At 56.0% G+C, this 16,954-nt stretch overlaps 1 protein-coding gene across 4 annotated transcripts in view; it reads right to left on the bottom strand.

Annotated features, from left to right (window-relative positions):
- Window positions 1–16,954, bottom strand: part of Trpv4 (transient receptor potential cation channel subfamily V member 4) — a 37,266-nt gene that overhangs the window by 17,733 nt on the left and 2,579 nt on the right. For 2 of the 4 annotated variants that reach the window (XM_010603958.2, XM_010603960.3), the window contains exons 1-4: window positions 12,836–12,909; window positions 7,108–7,212; window positions 5,072–5,488; window positions 1,555–1,727 (exon numbers count right to left, since the gene is read on the bottom strand). In XM_010603958.2, coding sequence (XP_010602260.1) covers window positions 1,555–1,727; window positions 5,072–5,457 — 559 coding nt within the window. In that variant the 5' untranslated portion in view covers window positions 5,458–5,488; window positions 7,108–7,212; window positions 12,836–12,909. Of the gene's footprint in view, window positions 1–1,554; window positions 1,728–5,071; window positions 5,489–7,107; window positions 7,213–12,835; window positions 12,912–16,954 lie in introns of those variants that run through there. The other 2 variants (XM_033762371.1, XM_010603959.3) reach the window with 2 other exon arrangements.

Raw genomic sequence — 16,954 nt, 5'->3', positions numbered from 1 at the left:
GGGGGGGGGGGTCCCCTGAAAATCAGATGAGCTCATCAGCCTCTAACCATAAAAATTGCAGGGGCGGATGCAGGTTTAGTGGAGCCTCGAGATTGTACAATTTGGGAGCCCTGGTTACGAAATCACACAATTATGAATGCAAAAGTAGGTCCAGGACTTTGGAAGAGGCCTGAGCAAGCCAGGGGCCCTGGGGCTTAATTAGCATCACGAGTCCCATAAATCCCCCCTCCAAACCTACACTGACCTCTGCAACCTCTGGGATGGGCCCCCCACCCTGCTCATGCACAGACACGCAGCTGTCTGGGGTTTCCCGACTAGGTGAGAGCCCCGTTCGGTGTTAACTCAGAAGGCAGAAGCCTCAGAAAGCCCCCCTTTGCCAGACAAACAGGGTGCACCAGGAGGGGCCTGGCCAGGGCTTAGATGCACTTATTTCCCAGTGCGGTCACTCGTACAGTCAGAGGCAGCAAGAGGTCCCCACCTCCCCTCCTTTGGAGTTTATGCCCCCAAACAAGGCTGCCTTGCATGACCTGGCACCATGAAAAAAATTTTTTCCTGGTACTGGGAATTGAACCCAGGGCCTTCGCATTAAGCTTTATCCCCAGTGTTCCCTGCCCCTTTGTTTTCTTTGAAGCAGTCTTGCTAAGTCACTAGGCTGGGCTTGAACTTGTGATCCTCCTGCCTCAGCCTCCCAGAGTAGACCACTATGTCCAGCACAAGTGCATTTAGGCCCAGTCATTCTCTACCGAGGGACACGAAGGCACTGCATTGTATTGTTTTCCCCGTGACGAGTCAGACTGATAAATGTTTGTGTGGGAACTGACCCGCGGACTCCATTACCTCGTTCTGGCATTTAATTTACTTAAAGTAACTAAAGTCTCGAAAAATGGCCTGCAGCTTTCTTAGACCTAGCCGTATACCACCAGCTGAGACAGGCCCCTCTTTGCAGCAGGTGCCACACTTGGACACTGAACACTGTGCAGCGGGATCATCTGACCAAGAGATCACGGCTGCAAGGCCCACAGCACATGATGGTGCCGACATGGACCCAGGGGCTGCAGCCACCGTGCCTGATGTACAGGCCTAGACCAGGCTGGAGGCCAGACTCTCTGGGCTGCAGGAAGTGAGCTGGGTTTCATCCTGAGCAGAGATGCCCAGGATGCGGGGGCAGGGGCTCCCCAGTAGTGGAGGCAGGAATCCCAGTTGGACGTACCCTCCCCCAGGACCCCAGCTGTGTTACACTTGGCATTGTACGGAGCAATCTCGCCTGAGAGGCCAGGACCACGCTGCTGTTACTGTGTAGGTGGGGACAGTCTGAGAAGTCACATGGCCCTGAAGTGGCGAACATGGGATTTGAACCCACGAGGATCCTCTGCTTACCTACCACACTGACCTTTTCATAAAGGCGGAAGGACGCTGTGGAGGTAGCCAAGGACCAGAGAACTTAAGCAACATGGCAAAGGACACACTGGACCAGACTTCCTATGCAGTGCCACCTGGAGCCCACCACCCAGGGGGAGGAGCTGAGGGGAGACGGAGCCCGCCTGAGTGGCTCACCCCGGAACTCCTCGTCAGTCAGGCGTTTCTTGTGGGTCAGCAAGAAGGGGAGCAGCCCGTCCAGGTCGGCAGTGGAGCCCCGGGACACGACGTCAAAGAGGATGGGCCGGTTGAAGACTTTAAGGACGGGGGGCGGCTGGGGTGCGGGAGCTTTGGGGCTCTGTGGCTGCTTCCTGGAGAGAGTAAGGGAGAAGGGTGATAGGGTGCTTGTCCCCTGCCTGCCCCACTGTCTCTTAACTTAGGGTGTCAGGAATGGGGCCCGGGACTGAAGACACAGGGAAAACCAGACTAAGGGACTAAGGGGAAGGGATCCCTGGAAACACCCAAGAATTTTTATCCAGTAAAACATGGCTTGTACCTTGGGTGTTGGGTAAAAACAGAAAGAAATAAACACAAGCCTGCCCGTCTATCTTCCCAGGCACCCGCTCATGCATCCACCCACCCATCCATCCACTTGCCAGTTATTGAGTACAAACTAAGGCAGACAAAGACTAAAGGAGACACAGAAAATAAGCAACAGAAAACTAAAAGATAGAGCATCTCATTCATTCATTCATCACTCACACCTTATCATTCATTCGACAAACATTTGGGACACACGGGGCCATGCTCATAGGTACTGAGCCCAGGCCCCACCACACAGTAAACGGGAGTTGTGATTACCATTGCTGCCCCGTGCCTACTGTGTATCTGCTGTTCATCTGTGCAAGGGAGAGATGCTGAGCCCCATCAGCAGGTGGAGAAAGGGTACCACCCTGTGAGGGCTCAGGGAGGAGAGACGGAGAGAGAAAGTAAGCTGAAAATCAGATGTGAAAAGAGGGAGGGCTTGGAGAAATTCAGTCATTCAACAAACATTCATTGGGCCCCTATTGGGAGCTGGTTCTGGGAGAGAAAGCCAGTCTGGGGCACGGTGAGGCAGGAGCCCTTCCTCTCTCTCACGTTCTCCCCCAGCCAAGGGCAATCAGAAGTGGTTAAAGGCGAAAGGGGCTGGAAAGGAGAAACGGAGGCAGAGAATCTGGGAGGGAGAGGCAGGAGCAAGAACAGAGAGCAAACCCTGAGAGAGCTGTTAGCAGGGCCAGGGTGGGCAGGGGAGACTGTGGGGGCTTTGGCGTCACCCTGCCACCTGGCATTGGAGGGAGCAGCCACACGCGCTGGTTCTGCTGCCCAGAGCCCAGATGGCAATGCCAGGAGAGGGGGAAGAGGTGCTCCCCATGGACAGGGCACACGCTGGGACAGCTGCTAACCGGGGCATCTGCCAGCCCTGTCTCATGGCTCCCGAGCTGGAGCCTGAGCACCACCCCCACCAGGCCTTACTGAGGCTGCTGTACCCCAGTCCCCCAGGGCCCCTCCATTGCCTCCAACTCTAGGCACTGCGGTGTGAGGCCTTGGAAGGTCTGAGGGAGAGGACAGGAGACCTTGGCGGGCCTGGGGATGGCGGGCAGGGGGGACTCTGTGGCACTCTGCTGCCCTGGACTCAGTTTCCCCTCTGAGCGGGGGTCCTGCAAAGTATCCAGCAGTGTGACTGACCAGGAGGCCGTGGTCCTTAGAGCTGCCTGTCTCGGCCCTTGCCCGAGCCTCCCCGACCTGAGACACCTCCTTGATGTGGGGCTGCCCCTGCCTATCCCTCAGCCTTGGGCCCACAAGTCAGCGCCTCCGAGAAGCTGTCCTGGACCACCCTTCCTATGCCCTCCCTCCAGCCTCAGCGCCGTCTCTTCTATGCCTATTTTTCCTGGCTCCTGGTCTGACAGGAGCCAGGTACCATCTGAGTTGAGGCAGAATCTGGTCCAGCTCCCCGCAGGGCGACTGCACAGCCTAGCACAGCGATGGCAAAACTTTTAGAAACCAAGGGTCCAAACTGCTTATTTATCACACAGTGCCAACACCGCAATTAAGCCAGAATACTGAGGTTTTAGTTTAGAAAAAGTAACTGTTGCTGAATGCTCTCAGCTGCCAGGGTGACTCAGTTTGCAAGCCACCAGACAGGGCTCTCTGTGTGCCCACAGGGACACACGTCATGGGTTTACCATCGCTGGCCTAGCACATAGTAGGTGCCCAAGAAATACCCATGAGTGAATCTGACTTGCCGACTAAAGGGATGGACTCCAGGCCAGGCACAGGCTGAGAGGGAATGGGCCCACCTCCAGGGTAACGGAATCTGTGATCGTCAGGGCTGGAGTAGAACGGGCCCTCTGCAGGACATCTCCAGACTTTGGACACACAAAGGCCCCCCAGAAAAGGGGCTGGTGTCCAAGCCTGGGTCAGTTTGGGGCACATTAGGGACAGGACTCAGAAAGGACCGTGAACTGCACTTGTTCAGCAGGCCTGGAGAAGAGGAGACACAAGACTGTAAACTCAGGGAAGAAACTAGGCCCCCAAGGGACCGGGAAGGAGGAGGCTCAGCCTCACAGGGCAGTGACAAGCACCTGGGCTTGCGGCGCACCACACCAACCACAGGCAGATGCCAGGCAAAGGCCGGAGAGTGGACAGCAAGGAGCAGCTCAGCGGAGCCCCTTACAGGAGGACGGGTCCACGTGGGGTGGGGGTCCCGGCTCTGTCCCCAGCGAAGTCAGGCGGAGAATGCATGACCAGGCTGTGTACCGTTCCCACGGGCTTCTCCCCACCCTCCTCTGCTCTCAGCCGGGCCTCCTTCATGGAGGAGAAAGGCTTCATCTCCTGATGACCCCCACAAAGCCAGGAGGTGCTCAGGAATAAGGGAGACCCCTGGAAAAAGGCAGCCTGGGTGGACGGCTGGACAGATGGGAAAATGGATGAAAATATGAGAACATGAATGAATGAGTCAGCAACTAAGCAAATGAATGAGTGAATGAATAAATGGGTAGACAGAGCGCTGGAGACAGGAACTGGTGGTTAGGAAAGAAAGGAAAAGAAGAAGAATGGCAAGGAGGGAGAAGCGGAGAAGGAGGAAGGAGGAGGAGAAGGGAGAGGGATGAAAGGAGGGAGGCCTCACGGCGTTAGAAATGTCACAAAGGAAGGCTTCCTGGATAGTCTGACAGCGGAACGGCTGGATGGACAGAAACAGTGGGCAGACTGGCGGACAGAGGCATCTGAACACGTACACGGCAGAGGAACGGAAGACAGGTCGTGCGGGTGGCTGCTGGCTAGAGATGACAGACGGACAGAGGAGAAGATTCTCGAATCAGGGGAAGGCGGACGGGTGGACTGGACAAGAGAAGGGCAGATGATGGCCGGATAGATCCCTCGACACAAAACTAAGTGGATATTGATGAATAAAGGCAAGTCGGTTAGGCAGTCGGTGGACAGACAAGTGGACAGATGAGCAGATGAATGGCAGGTGGATGATGAAGTAAATGAAAAAGCTGCTGAAGGCAGCAGGAGACAGATGGGTCCGCGGCTGTATAGAGGGGTGGGTGGGTGATTGACAGACGGGTTCACAGGTGGACTTGGGGATGTCAGTCCACTAATCCACGCACAGAGGACGGGTGGACAGATCGGTCCGGAGGAGGAGGCCAATGACCACACAGCCAGCAATACTCACTCCATGACTTTCCTTCTCCACCGCTTGTTGTCACTGGGATGGTGACGGTAGGTGCCGTAGTCAAAGAGCGAGTCCATGGGTGCTTTCTTGGGCCCAGGCACCACCGAGGACTCATACAGGGTGGACTCCAGCAGGTCGATGGGGTTGGGCACCCCCTTGCGGAAGGCACCCTGGAACTTCATGCGCAGGTTGGGTCGCCCATCGCCCTGGCCGGCGGGGCGACCGGCATCAGCTGGTGAGGGCAAAGAGGAGCCCTCGTCCCCCTCAAACAGACTGGCCAGCGAGGAGAGAGGGAAGGCTTCCCCGCCAGAAGTGCCACTCTCATCCCCGGGGGGCTCCGCTAGCTCCCCAGGCCCCACTCGGGGACTGTCATCAGGATCTGCCATGCTGGCCCTGGAGCTGTCAGCACCGCTCAGCCTGCGGGGGAAAGAGGGGAGTCAGGCAGAGCTTGGCCTGGCCAGTGGTGGGGGCTCCAGGAAGCCCCCTCCCTTGTGGGCAAACAGCACTGCCACCAGCTGCTTCAAAGCCACTGTTGTAATGACAGGGGTGGGGTGGCCACACCCAGATGCGGTTGGCGGCCAGCCCCAGGCAGGAGCTGCAACAGGAGCCTCTTTCAGGAGTCTAAAACGGGTCTGGGTCTGCCTCCGCGGCGACCCTGGGGGAGGAAGGGCCTCCGAGTCACACTGGGACCCCAAATGCTCCTACTGACCCATCGAGCCAGCTCTGGAGCCTGGTTCAAAGCCAGGTCCACGCTTAGCCACCATGGCACATTAAGCAAGTTGGCATTTCACGGCCTCTATTTCTTCATCTATGAAATGGGAGAATTAGCAGAGATTTCGCCGGCCCAGGCCAGGGCAGTGCCTGCCACAGAGGAGAGTTTACTGATGCATTGAGGCTTGTCCTCCAGCCCAGAAGGTGACCAGGAAATCCACATGGACCTACTATGTGCACCAGTGGCCCTTGGTCTCCCCCCTCAATGCGACTCCCACTTTACAGAAATGGAAATCGAGGCTCCCAGACTTCAGGCAACTTCCCCGGTTACACAGACCTTAGCTGACTGCCCAGCCTTCACTGTTCCTTCCCCTCTGCCTGGGTGACTCCTGCCCACTCGTTCCCAGCTCAACTGTCCCCTCCCCTGGGAAGCCCTCCCTGGCCCTGAACCCTCACTCTCAGCCTCCATGCTAACCGTTCATCCCCAAACTGTGAGTGCCGTGGCCCATGGCGACCCACCCACATACTCACTCCCGAGACCCCACAGGAATCCAGAGCTTTAAGACAAAGGCGTCATTTGCTCCGGTTTCTCACAGCAGGAAACTGAGGCCCACAGCAGGGCAGTCACACAGCCTGAAGGGACAAGTCCGTCCAGCTCCTGTGCCCAGTGCTCAGCCAGGAGCAAGGGCAGAGGAGGGGCAGGACAGCTGGCCGTCAGCCTCCAGCTCTCAGCAGCGCGCTGTGGGCCAGGCGGGGCTGGCACTGAGAGCCAATTTCCTGGAACTCTTTCCACCCCACTCAGGGGCAGGGACCTTCTGAACAGCCCTCTCTTGTGGGTTCCCCACGAACGCATACGCACAAGGACAAACAAGCTGGTTGGCCCTTTGCCTTGTTTGTTCTGTAGTTGCCAGGAGGGAAGGCCTGGGCCAGAGAGGTGGGCTGTGGCCAGACCCTCGGAGGCTCGGAGCGCCTGGCCGACACCAACAGGGAGGCGGCACCTGGACCTCATTCGGGCTCCGGTTCTGTCCCACTCCTACTAACGACACGTGTGGGCCAGTCGCTTGAGCTCCTGAGCCTGTCTCCCCCTCTGGAAAACGGCCTGATAGCAGTAGCTTCTTGCAGAGTTACAGGCCGTGATAAATGAGATCAGAAACATCAGTGGTACCCCTGGGTTAAAGTGGGAGCTGTCAGTTCTCAGCAAAGGAGGGAGGAAGGGTCAGGAGCACAGGTCTGAAGTCAAACAAACCCAGGTAACGGCGCTGGTAAAGAGCTGCTGCGTGATCTTGAAAGATTCACTTCCTCTCTTAGGGCCTCGGTTCACCCACCTGTAAAACCGGGGTGCCCGTGCCTCCTCCTAGGCCCCTGGGCATGCGAGGCACCACTCAATGGCAGCACCAGCAGGACCTCTGGAGGCGTCAGCTCATGTCCACCTGTAGTGAGAGAGCCACACCGGGATCCTCAGGCCCTTGTGGTCACTGTGTGACTCTGGTCCTCGTACTCCAGAAGTGGGGGGTGGCGGGAGGGAGGGCAGGGCATGGCGGGTGTGGGTTAGATCTGAGGTCAGGCACGTGGCCCTCTGCAGTTAACACGTCCCTAAATCCTTCACCATGGCTCCCCATTCGGGGCCCTCTTAGGGAGCTCCCAAGGCCAGAGACAGCTGGGAGGGTCCTTCCTGCACCCCAGCCCTAAGGAGCCCCAGCCTGGACAGCAGCCAGGAGTTCTGGAGACAGCCAGCCTGGGGCTCCGATCCCTGCTCAGTCTCCCTTGCACCTCAACCATGATTAGCATTTGAGTTCTGACGAAATAATCACTACAAAATAAATCACATTGTCTTTGGGACCGGTCATTCTCAGTGCACCGGTACCCACCTGAGGCCTCACGTGTTCAGTCTCATCCAAGCCTCCCGCATCTCTAGAAAAGGACACCTGGCAATGTCTGGTGACACATTTGGTGGTCAGGGCTGTATGAGGGAGAGGGCTACTGGCATTTGGTGGGGCAAGGCCCCGGATGCCACGAAACACCCTGCAATGCACAGGAAGGCTCCACACCACGAAAAGACCCAGCCCGAAACATCACTGAGGCTGAAACTGAGAAAGTCTGCCCTGCAGGTAGGTTCTGCAATAATTCTCCTTTTATAGATGAGGTCATTGAGGCTCAGAGAGGCTAAAGAGACTTCCCCAAGGCCACACAGCAGGTTAGCAAGAGAGCCAGGATTAAAAGCCAAGCAGCTGGCTGCAGAGCTCAGGGTACCCAACCCCTGAGCCTACTGCGCATGACCGGGTACCACGCTGAGCCCTTCCCGACCTCACTCACAACTCCCAACCACCCCACGACAGAAGGATTATTACCATCAGCCCATTCTGCTTTCTCTGAGCCTCAGTTTCTCCACCTGTGAAACAGGTTCTAAGAATAGCTCCTATTATAACTTTAAAAATCAGAACTTTATAAACCAGATAAATTACTTACAAAAGATGGTTCAAAAAAAATAACTCCTATTTTGTAGGGCTTTTGTGGCATGAGGTAGGTGCAGGGTCCCGTGAGCGACAATAAACGCTTGACAGTGTTGCTTCTTGTCCTATTTTACCGTCGCCGACATGACCGGTTGGGATCCACCTGTGGCCCTGCTCCCGCCCCTCAAGGCAGGTTGCAGGGTGTGTCACAGGCCACAGCGGAGCCCACCCACGCCCTTCCAGCCTCTCCTTCGTGATCCCCCGGGAAACTTGCCCAGCAAAGTCAGCTACAGCTCCTACTTCACAGCCAGGGAAACTGAGGCTGAGGCCAGCTGAGGAGTAAATGGTCTTTGAACTCCTAACCCTGGGCTCCGCCACCACCCCAAACAGGACCCGTGCGCTCACATGTACACACGTATGTACACACACACACACACACACACACACGCACATGTGCACTTGCCCATGGCCAGCTCCACCACTCTGCAGCCACTCCCTCCCCTAATGCTGCCCTGCTCCCTGCGGCTGGGGACAGAGTTTACTCCCTGCTCTAATTTGCCCTGGAGCCTGTGATTTACACATTCCAGGCTCGGCCAGCCTCAGGGCCTCAGGGCGGAGGGGAGAGGAGCCGGCTGGGAGGAGGAGGGGCCGGGTTTGGGTCACAGCATCTCCAGTGTTCTGTCTGGGTGTGGGGTGTGTGCCCGTGCCTGTGTGTGTCTGTGCGTCTGTGTGCGTGGCCTCACAGGGCCCGCCACATCACTGTGGGCCCACACCAGGCACAAGTGTGAACAGTTCACTTCCCAGCATCTTTGCAATTGTGTGCATCCACAGCAGCGGTTTCCAAATGTGCTGTTCCCAGGATCCCATCCCTGGTTTAAAATATATATGCCAGACTAGAGTCTGCACACAGATGCCAGCCAGGGAAGAGTAGGGAGAGGGAGGGACTGGATCCCAGGGCCCAAGGGACAAGATTAGGAGCCCTTCATCTATTCATTTAGCCCACAAGTATGTTGAGGACCCACTGTGTACCAGGCACTGTGCCAGTTCTGCACAAAACTGGGAGAGGTCCCTCCTGGGGCTGCCCCTCTGATGGGGAGCAAAACTAGACAAACCCAGCAGCAGGCAGTGGTGTTGAGAGCTATGTGCATCAGAGGAGCCCGAGAGTGGCCCGGTGAAGGGACCGGAAGGGTCCCAAGCAGGGTGGGGGGGACCTAGCACCGAGCCAGGGTCCCCAATCCTTCGTTTCTGCCCCAGAGACCTCTGGCTTTCTGAGACCCTGGCTCAAAGTCTAGGAGTTGAGCCAATGTCTGGCACAGAATGAGCCCTCAACAAACAGCGAACTGCAGGGTGGGTGGCAGACTCTCTCCAAGAATACCGCATCCAGCAGAAAGCAGAGGGCTCCCAGCCCAGCCCCCAGCCCCGCAAGAAGGGTGGAAGGAGGGTCCGTCCGCACGGTCACCGTGGCTTTGCCTGCTCTCATGGAAACACTGGGCTCTGCCAAATCCCAACCTCCTGATTATGACCAAGGAAAGCTGCTTAAATGTGGGGCAAGTTTGGGCGTGCAGAGCTGCTCCACTCCAGGGGAGGGGGCTCTGGGGAGCTGGTTCCTCCCAGATCCCTCCCTCTGTGATCAATTCTCCAGCAGGCATCTGTCTGTCTGACTGCCTGTCTGCCTGTCTGTCTGTCGGGTACCACCTGCTTGCAAGGCACCCAAGCAGGCACAGAGTGAAAACTCCCGGCCTGGGAGGGAAGGTAGATGGCCTCTCCTCCCTCCAGCCTTTGCCTGGGCTCTTCCCTCAGTCTGGAATGCTTTTCCTGCACTGCCCGGCTCCCACTCCCTCACAGTGCTTGTGTGTGTGTGCATGTAGGTGTGAGATGTGTGGAGGGGCCTCAGGCATGCTAGACCCACACTCTACCGCCAAGCTGCACCTTCAGCCCTTCTATAATAAAACTTTCGGGTCGGGGATTTAGCTCAGTGGTTCTGCTGCCTGCCTCACAAGCGCAAGGACAGGAGTTCGATCCCCAGTACCAAAAAAAAAAAAAAAAAAACCAAAACTTTCACTCTTACTCATGTTCTTCTATTCTTCTTCTTCCCTTCTGGAGTTTTAGCTCCATGGAGTAAGGACTATTTCGTGTCCACTGCATCCCCAGCATTTAGCCTCACAGTGGGCCAAGATGGGGCAGCAAGAATACTTTTCTTAGACTATAAGAACAGGAGGAGCCAGGTGTGATGACACGCCTCTATAGTCCCAGCATTCTGGGAGCATGAGGCAGAAGGGTGATATGTTTGAGCCTAGCTGGGGTGACTTAGCGAGACCTTGTCTCAAAATAAAAAGTTAAAAAAAAAATGAAGGAGGAGGAAATAAAAAAGGGCAGAGGCTGTACGGATGGCGGTTGCTGGGCACACTGAGGCACCAGGACAAGAAAGGAAGGAAGATGGGGGTGCTGGTGCAGGGCAGGAACCAGACCTCAGGGAAGGGGCTCGGACACTCAGAAACCCTCTGTACCCCATCCCAGGGCTCCTTGGCCAATCTATGGGACCCCACTCCTGTACTGCCCTCAGATAAACATGACTAGGGGCACCGGGCCCTCCTGGTCAGTCCCAGAGGGGCTGATGTGGGTGGGAAGGGACAGAGAGGACAGCTCTGCTGTGCTGGAGAGAAAACCATCGGGAGGAAACTGAGGCTTAGACAGAAAAAGTCACTTGTCTGATGTGGCCTGGTTCCAGAGGAGGGAATCGGGACTAGAACCTATAAGACAGGTGACCCTGAGACAGGCACCTGAGCTTTCTGAGCCTTGGTCTCCTCACAGATAGAATGGGATCTCGGAGCATCCACCGAGGGCATTGTCACTAACAGAGGAGGCGTGGTGACCCTAGGTTTGGTGACAGCATACAGTGATGAGTATCAGGGGTGAGGACAAACAAGCTGAGGACCAAGGATGGCGAGATGGGCCGGAGAAGGCAGAGCAGCTGGGCCCAGGGCCTGAGAGGAGGACACAGCAGCCACCGTGCAGCAGCGTCACTGGGAGCAGCCGGCGGGGCACTCCGCCCTTGGCCAGGCGAAACCTCCCGCCTGCCAGGCTGCCCGTGGCTCCCAGCCCCTCGCGGGGTGCAGTGGGGGGCATCACACCATGCTGGGCACCTTCCCCAGCCCATATTTACCTAGTAGGTCTCGGCCCAGCCCGCTTCCTGTTTGCTGCACACTGGCCGCCTGTCCAGGGCAGACAGAGCCCCAGTGTCCTGCTGGGTCCCCTCCCCATCTGGGAGGGCGTCCCCCTCAAAGCTCACACCATCCAGGTGGGGCAGGTCTGGCGGGTCTGACTCAGAGGGCCCTGCCAAGGGCCAGCGAGGCCACAACAGTCACTCAGTTATTCTGCAAACCCAAGAGGGCTGGGGGACTCCAGCAGGACACACAAACACCCTGTGAACTCTCACCGGGACCCTGAGAGTCTTAGGAATCTCTGTCCCTGGGATGGGAGCCAGAACAGGGGACAGCGTGGCTCAGTCGTGAAAAGCATGCCCTATGCAGACACAAAAGTCACATATTGGAGGACCTCATTTATACTCAATGTCCCAAACACGAAGTCCATGGGGACAAAAGCAGACTGGTGTTGCCAGGGTCTGGGAAGAGGGCACTGTGACTGCTCAAGGGCATGGGGCTCCTTTCTGGGGTGATGAAAATGTTCTGAGTTAGATAGTAGTAATGTCCGTACAAGTCTGAATATTCTTTTTCAAAAACTGGTAGGGCTGGGGATTTAGCTCAGTGGTTCCAGTGCCTGCCTTGCAAGCACAAGGACCTGAGTTCGATCCCCGGTGCCAAAAAAATTAAAACATTAAATTAAATTAAAAAACTGCTGAATACCAGGTGTGGTTGCGCACGCCTATAATCCCAGCACTCGGGAGGCTGAGGCAGAAGGATCACTGTGAGTTCGAGACCAGCCTGGGGTACATAGTGAGTGTGAGGTCAGTCTCAACTACATAGTGAGACCCTGTCTCAAAAAACAAAAACTGCTGAACTGCACCCTTCAATCTTGGGCTAGGGATTTAGCTCAGTGGTACCGCGCCTGCCTTACAAGGGCAAGGTCCTGGTACCAGAAAAAAAAAAAAAAAGGCCGAGTTGTGGGGTTCAAGGATTATATCTAAATACCCCTTCTTGGGTTCGTGACCTCGGACAAGTTGCTTTCCCTCCCAGGGCTCAGCTTCCTCAGGGCATCATGAGATGTGTGAGGATTAAACACACACTCAAGGCTTAGCACAGGAGCCTGCAAACAGTCGGGGCCCAAGGACATGAAGTTGCTGCCCCAGGAGGCCCAGGGTCCTCCTTCCAGTTTCCTCCCATCAGACCCCAGTCCCAGGACTCCACCCTCTCATTCACAGCCCTGCTCCCCAGAAAAGGGAGGACCCTCTTCTCCCTGGCCCAGCTCCTCTGCTGGAGGAGAGTCCCAGTGGCTGGAGAGATTCTGAAATCTCAAAACATCACCCAGGGGCTGCAGATGTGGTTCAGCGGCACCGGGATTGCCTAGCGCGGACGGACAGACGGACACACACACACACACACACACACACACACACACACACGCCCAGCTTTGTTCTGCTCCCCACCTTGCTAGCTGTGTAGCCTTGGGCAAGTCACTTCTCCCCTCTGGGCCTCACTTTCTTCATCTGTAAAATAGGGGCAAAAATTACTGCCACTCAGGAAGGGTTAACCCACTTTTGCTCCAGTTATTTAATGTACTATGCATTCATGCTTTAATTAAAAAATAACAGCTCTTAGCCCGAAGGGCTGTTGTGAGGATTAAATGCTGTAACTCTGCAGTTTAGCATGGTGCCTGGCACACAGTAAGTGCTCGATAAATGGCAGCTGCTCTGTTATTGCTGTTAACCTTCCAGAAATGTACACAGGGGAAGACAAGTCCTGGAGAGGACAGGTCAGAGCAGGTGGGGGAATCCAGACTTCCCAGACCCAAGGCCAGAGCTCGAGACTCTGCAGAGACGTGGCCTCCAGAAAGGGTTTTCTTATCGCCTCATTGCCAGCCCTCTCCATCTCTGGAGAGCTGTCAGGACCACAAATGCCCATTCCCGGCTGGGAGACTGAAGCTCAGACAGCACGGGACACCCACTCCTGCTCCCTATATGTGCAGAAGTCCCCGGATGCCCGAGCAGAGAAGGAGCAGCACCTGGGAAGAAGAGGGTGGGAGACATGAACACAGTTTAGATCCTCTCTGCAGGCCAACGCTGGAGATTTCACACAGCGCCTTCCTTGCCTTTTAATCCAAATCACAGCTCCAGAAGTTAGATGCTATTATCTCCGTTGCCAGAGAAATAAACTGAGTCCCAGGAGGAAAAAAAAAAAAAAAGGAAGGGACTGACATTTATCCGGGACCTACCACTTGCTGAGTGAGCACCTGCACCTTTGCCTCCCAGCTGAGGGAGGCGTGACCAATACCCCACTTCACAGATGAGCAGACCAAGGCCCAGAGAGACCCAGAGACCGCAGCTATCCGCTGTCAAATCCATATGAGTTAGGCTGGGCGTGGTGGCGCACGCTTGTAGTCCCAGCACTCGTGAGGCTGAGGCAGGAGGATGCTGAGTTCGAGACCAGCCTGGGCTACCTAGTGAGTTCCAGGTCAGTCTCACTACATAGTGAGACCCTGTCTCAAAAAACAACCAAATCCATCTGAGTTAATCCATGCTGGCCTACAAGACTCCCCGAGGCCATTGTTCTCAATGCCATGGCCTCTGGGACCATGGGCTGGCACCGGAGTGAGGAGCTGGGGTGCCGCACGCTGCCGGGCTCAGGGTTTGAATCCAGGCTGTGACCCCCCCGGTGCATCACATCACCTCTCTGAGCCCCCATGTTCACATCTCTAGCAGGGAGCTGATCGCAGTACCCGTGGCTGCTGGGTTGTTTGGTCGCTGTGAGTGTCACAGCCTCCTACAGTGGCCTCGAGGGAGAAGGATGCCACTCAGACGACAGCCCCAGGAGGGCGCAGGGCTCTGTCTGTTCTCGTCACTGCCGAGTCCCTAAGGCCTCGAATGGGACCTGGTACTTCGTAGCTGCCCGAGACATATTTGCTGAAGGAAGGAATGAATGAACAGGCGAGGAAGCAAAGCCAAGCTCAGCCAGGCCCCTCCCTCCGGCGGACGAGTCCCTACCCAGAAAGCTACGCGCTGACTTCCTCCCTCCCATCCTCCAGCGCCTACTGCGTGCAGGGCTCGCTCGCGAAGGTGGTCAGCTTTCCTGGTCAGTGGGGTGGAACCCAGCCCACTTCACCCGCAGGGAAAAGCAGGCGCCCTGGGAGACAGGGGCCCTTTGTGCAGGCAGGGAGGGGAGGCGGTAAGCCGGAGAGGGCCGTTACTCACTACCCAAACAAAAATAAGAGTATTCTGTGGGTTAATGGCCCGCCTGGCTGCCACCATGTCCCTGCCTCCTGCTGGGCCCTTTCCAATACCGAGTTCATCTGGAGCAGACTGCAAGGCTTCCTGTATGCCCGACGTGGCCTCCCGTGACCCTCCCTTACCGATGAGGGACATGCTCAGAGGGGGGGTCACCTCCTCGGAGTCACACAGCCAGCAGTGGAAGGCCAGGCCAGAAAGGGGAAGCTGGTGGTCAGGAAAGGGCTCGGAGGGAGGAAGGAAGTTGGAGTCACGGTAAAAGCCAGGGCCTGCCTAGCCAGCTGGGGGGATCCAAGGTCTCCCAACATAGCGGGGGTCCAGGTCAGGGCAGGAGTGGCAGCCAAAATAAGCCCGATGCGCCCAAGCTAGCAAAAATGACCTACAGCACATCCTGGGTGGCAACCTCAGAAACAGAGAGGTTAAGCCATTTCCTGGTCTCACACAGCAGTGAGTGGTAGAGCTGGGAGGTGAACCAAGGTGAGTCAGACTCCAAGAGCCATGAGTCCAAAACGGCTCTCTAGCCATTCTGGGCTATTCTGGGGCCCCTTGAATATGGCTTCTAGGTCCAGCCCTGCCATGAGCCAGCTGATAAATTATTTCCCTCCCTGAGACTCAGTTTCCTCAGCTGTCAAGTGGGTCTTGGCATTGCTGCCTTCTGCCACACATCCAGTGGAGTAAGGCTCGGGTACCGCCGAAGTAATGAGGTGACAGATGTCGGTTATAATACGAAGTGTTTGTGTTGGGCTGGCCACTGCCCACAGCCACCCAGAGAGGCAGGTGCCCTCACTTCCCCATCATACAGATGAAGAAACTGAGGCCAAAAGAGGAAGAGAACTCACTGGGAGCCAGGATGTGAACCCAGGCGGCTGGGTTCCAGCCCTAACTGTGAAGTGTTACATTAGCAAAGTCTGAAATGTTCACAGTTCCTGGCACGCGGTCAACACCAATAAATACTTCATGCCTGGAAAGACATCGCCCTTGGTCCCAATGCAAGTCTAGCTTTGCCCCGCCATTACCTGGCATGAAGGGGCTCTTGGAGGATGCCAGGAAACTCACCCTGGAATGGGCTGGGGGCGTAGGGAGCTGCACAGGGTGAGCAGGGCCTGAGCTTCAGAACTCAACTGTGTGCCTTGGACCATCCTTGCAAACTGGGGACTGAAAGGCTCTTGGACAGATGAGGAAACTGAGGCTTGGACAGATCAGGTGACTCTCCCCCAAGCTTTCTGGATAAGGAAATGTTCCTTAACATCGATCGGCTTAAACCCAGGGCCTGTCCGAACAATTTAGGGCATTTGTTTTGTTTTGCACTGCTGGGATGGAATCCACAGGCTTGTATATGTCAGGCAGGTGCTCTACAAGTGAGCTGCACTCCCAGCACTTGAGATCCTCCAGCCTCAGCCTCCTGAGAGACTCAGGTCCTCATCTCCGTGCTACAGAGCATTTCTCCTCTGACTCTGAGCACCCCTAGAGGGTCCCAAGAAATGAAGACAGGTCACTTTGAGGTTATGGGCACCAGACAAATGGGATCCACATCCCAGCTCTGCTTCTTCCTAGCTGAGAGACCCTACGTAATTGACTTCACTTCCCCAGACCTCAGTTCTTCCCTCTGAAAAATGGGTACAATAATAGATTTGTATCCCAATGTCCTGAGAATGCTTGGCTCTGTACCTGACACACAGTAAGTGCTCAATAAATTCTTGCTACCAGGATAACAACTGCTAGCACAGCCCATGCCCGGCTAAGCAGACAGAACCTTGTACCCAGAGTTCAAAGCAGCAGCCACAGAGCCCAGGACCACAAGTATCTTGAGATCTGAATTAATCTTTAACAGAATTGAATTCCACTCTAAATCAGCAATGTGGAACATTCTAGAGGGCCCTGTGAATGAAATAAATATTCCCTTGGTCCCCAAGACCTTATCCGTATGAGAGAAGAGGGGATTCGTGTTTTCCCCCAAAGTCAAGCAGGAGAAAGTGAGGCAGGCAGCAAACCAGCATCCATGTCTCATGGACCCCACTGTCCTAGGAATGCACATTGTTCAGGGGTTGGGGTGGAGCTCAGCATTCAGCACCGGGTAAGCATGGAAAAGGCTCTGGGTTCAATCCCCAGCACCGCCGCCACCACCAAAACCAAAATTTGTTCAGAAGATGAACCATGCAGTTGATATTTACTGAGCACCTACCAGGTCCCAGGACACGGAGGCCAGGCCTTGTGGCTTCCTACATCACCTCCTGAGCTCCCCTCTGCACTCCCTAGCCTGGGGACCAGCCAGCCTCCCCGTCCAACACCCTCACAACTAAGGCTCCCAGCCTGGGTCTGACTTAG

This window comes from Fukomys damarensis, unplaced genomic scaffold, assembly GCF_012274545.1.
Source record: "Fukomys damarensis isolate Sample0158 unplaced genomic scaffold, DMR_v1.0_HiC HiC_scaffold_12, whole genome shotgun sequence".
NCBI classification, from domain to species: domain Eukaryota; kingdom Metazoa; phylum Chordata; class Mammalia; order Rodentia; family Bathyergidae; genus Fukomys; species Fukomys damarensis.
Note: the sequence above shows the minus strand (reverse complement) of the source record. Positions and strands in the feature narration are given on the sequence as shown.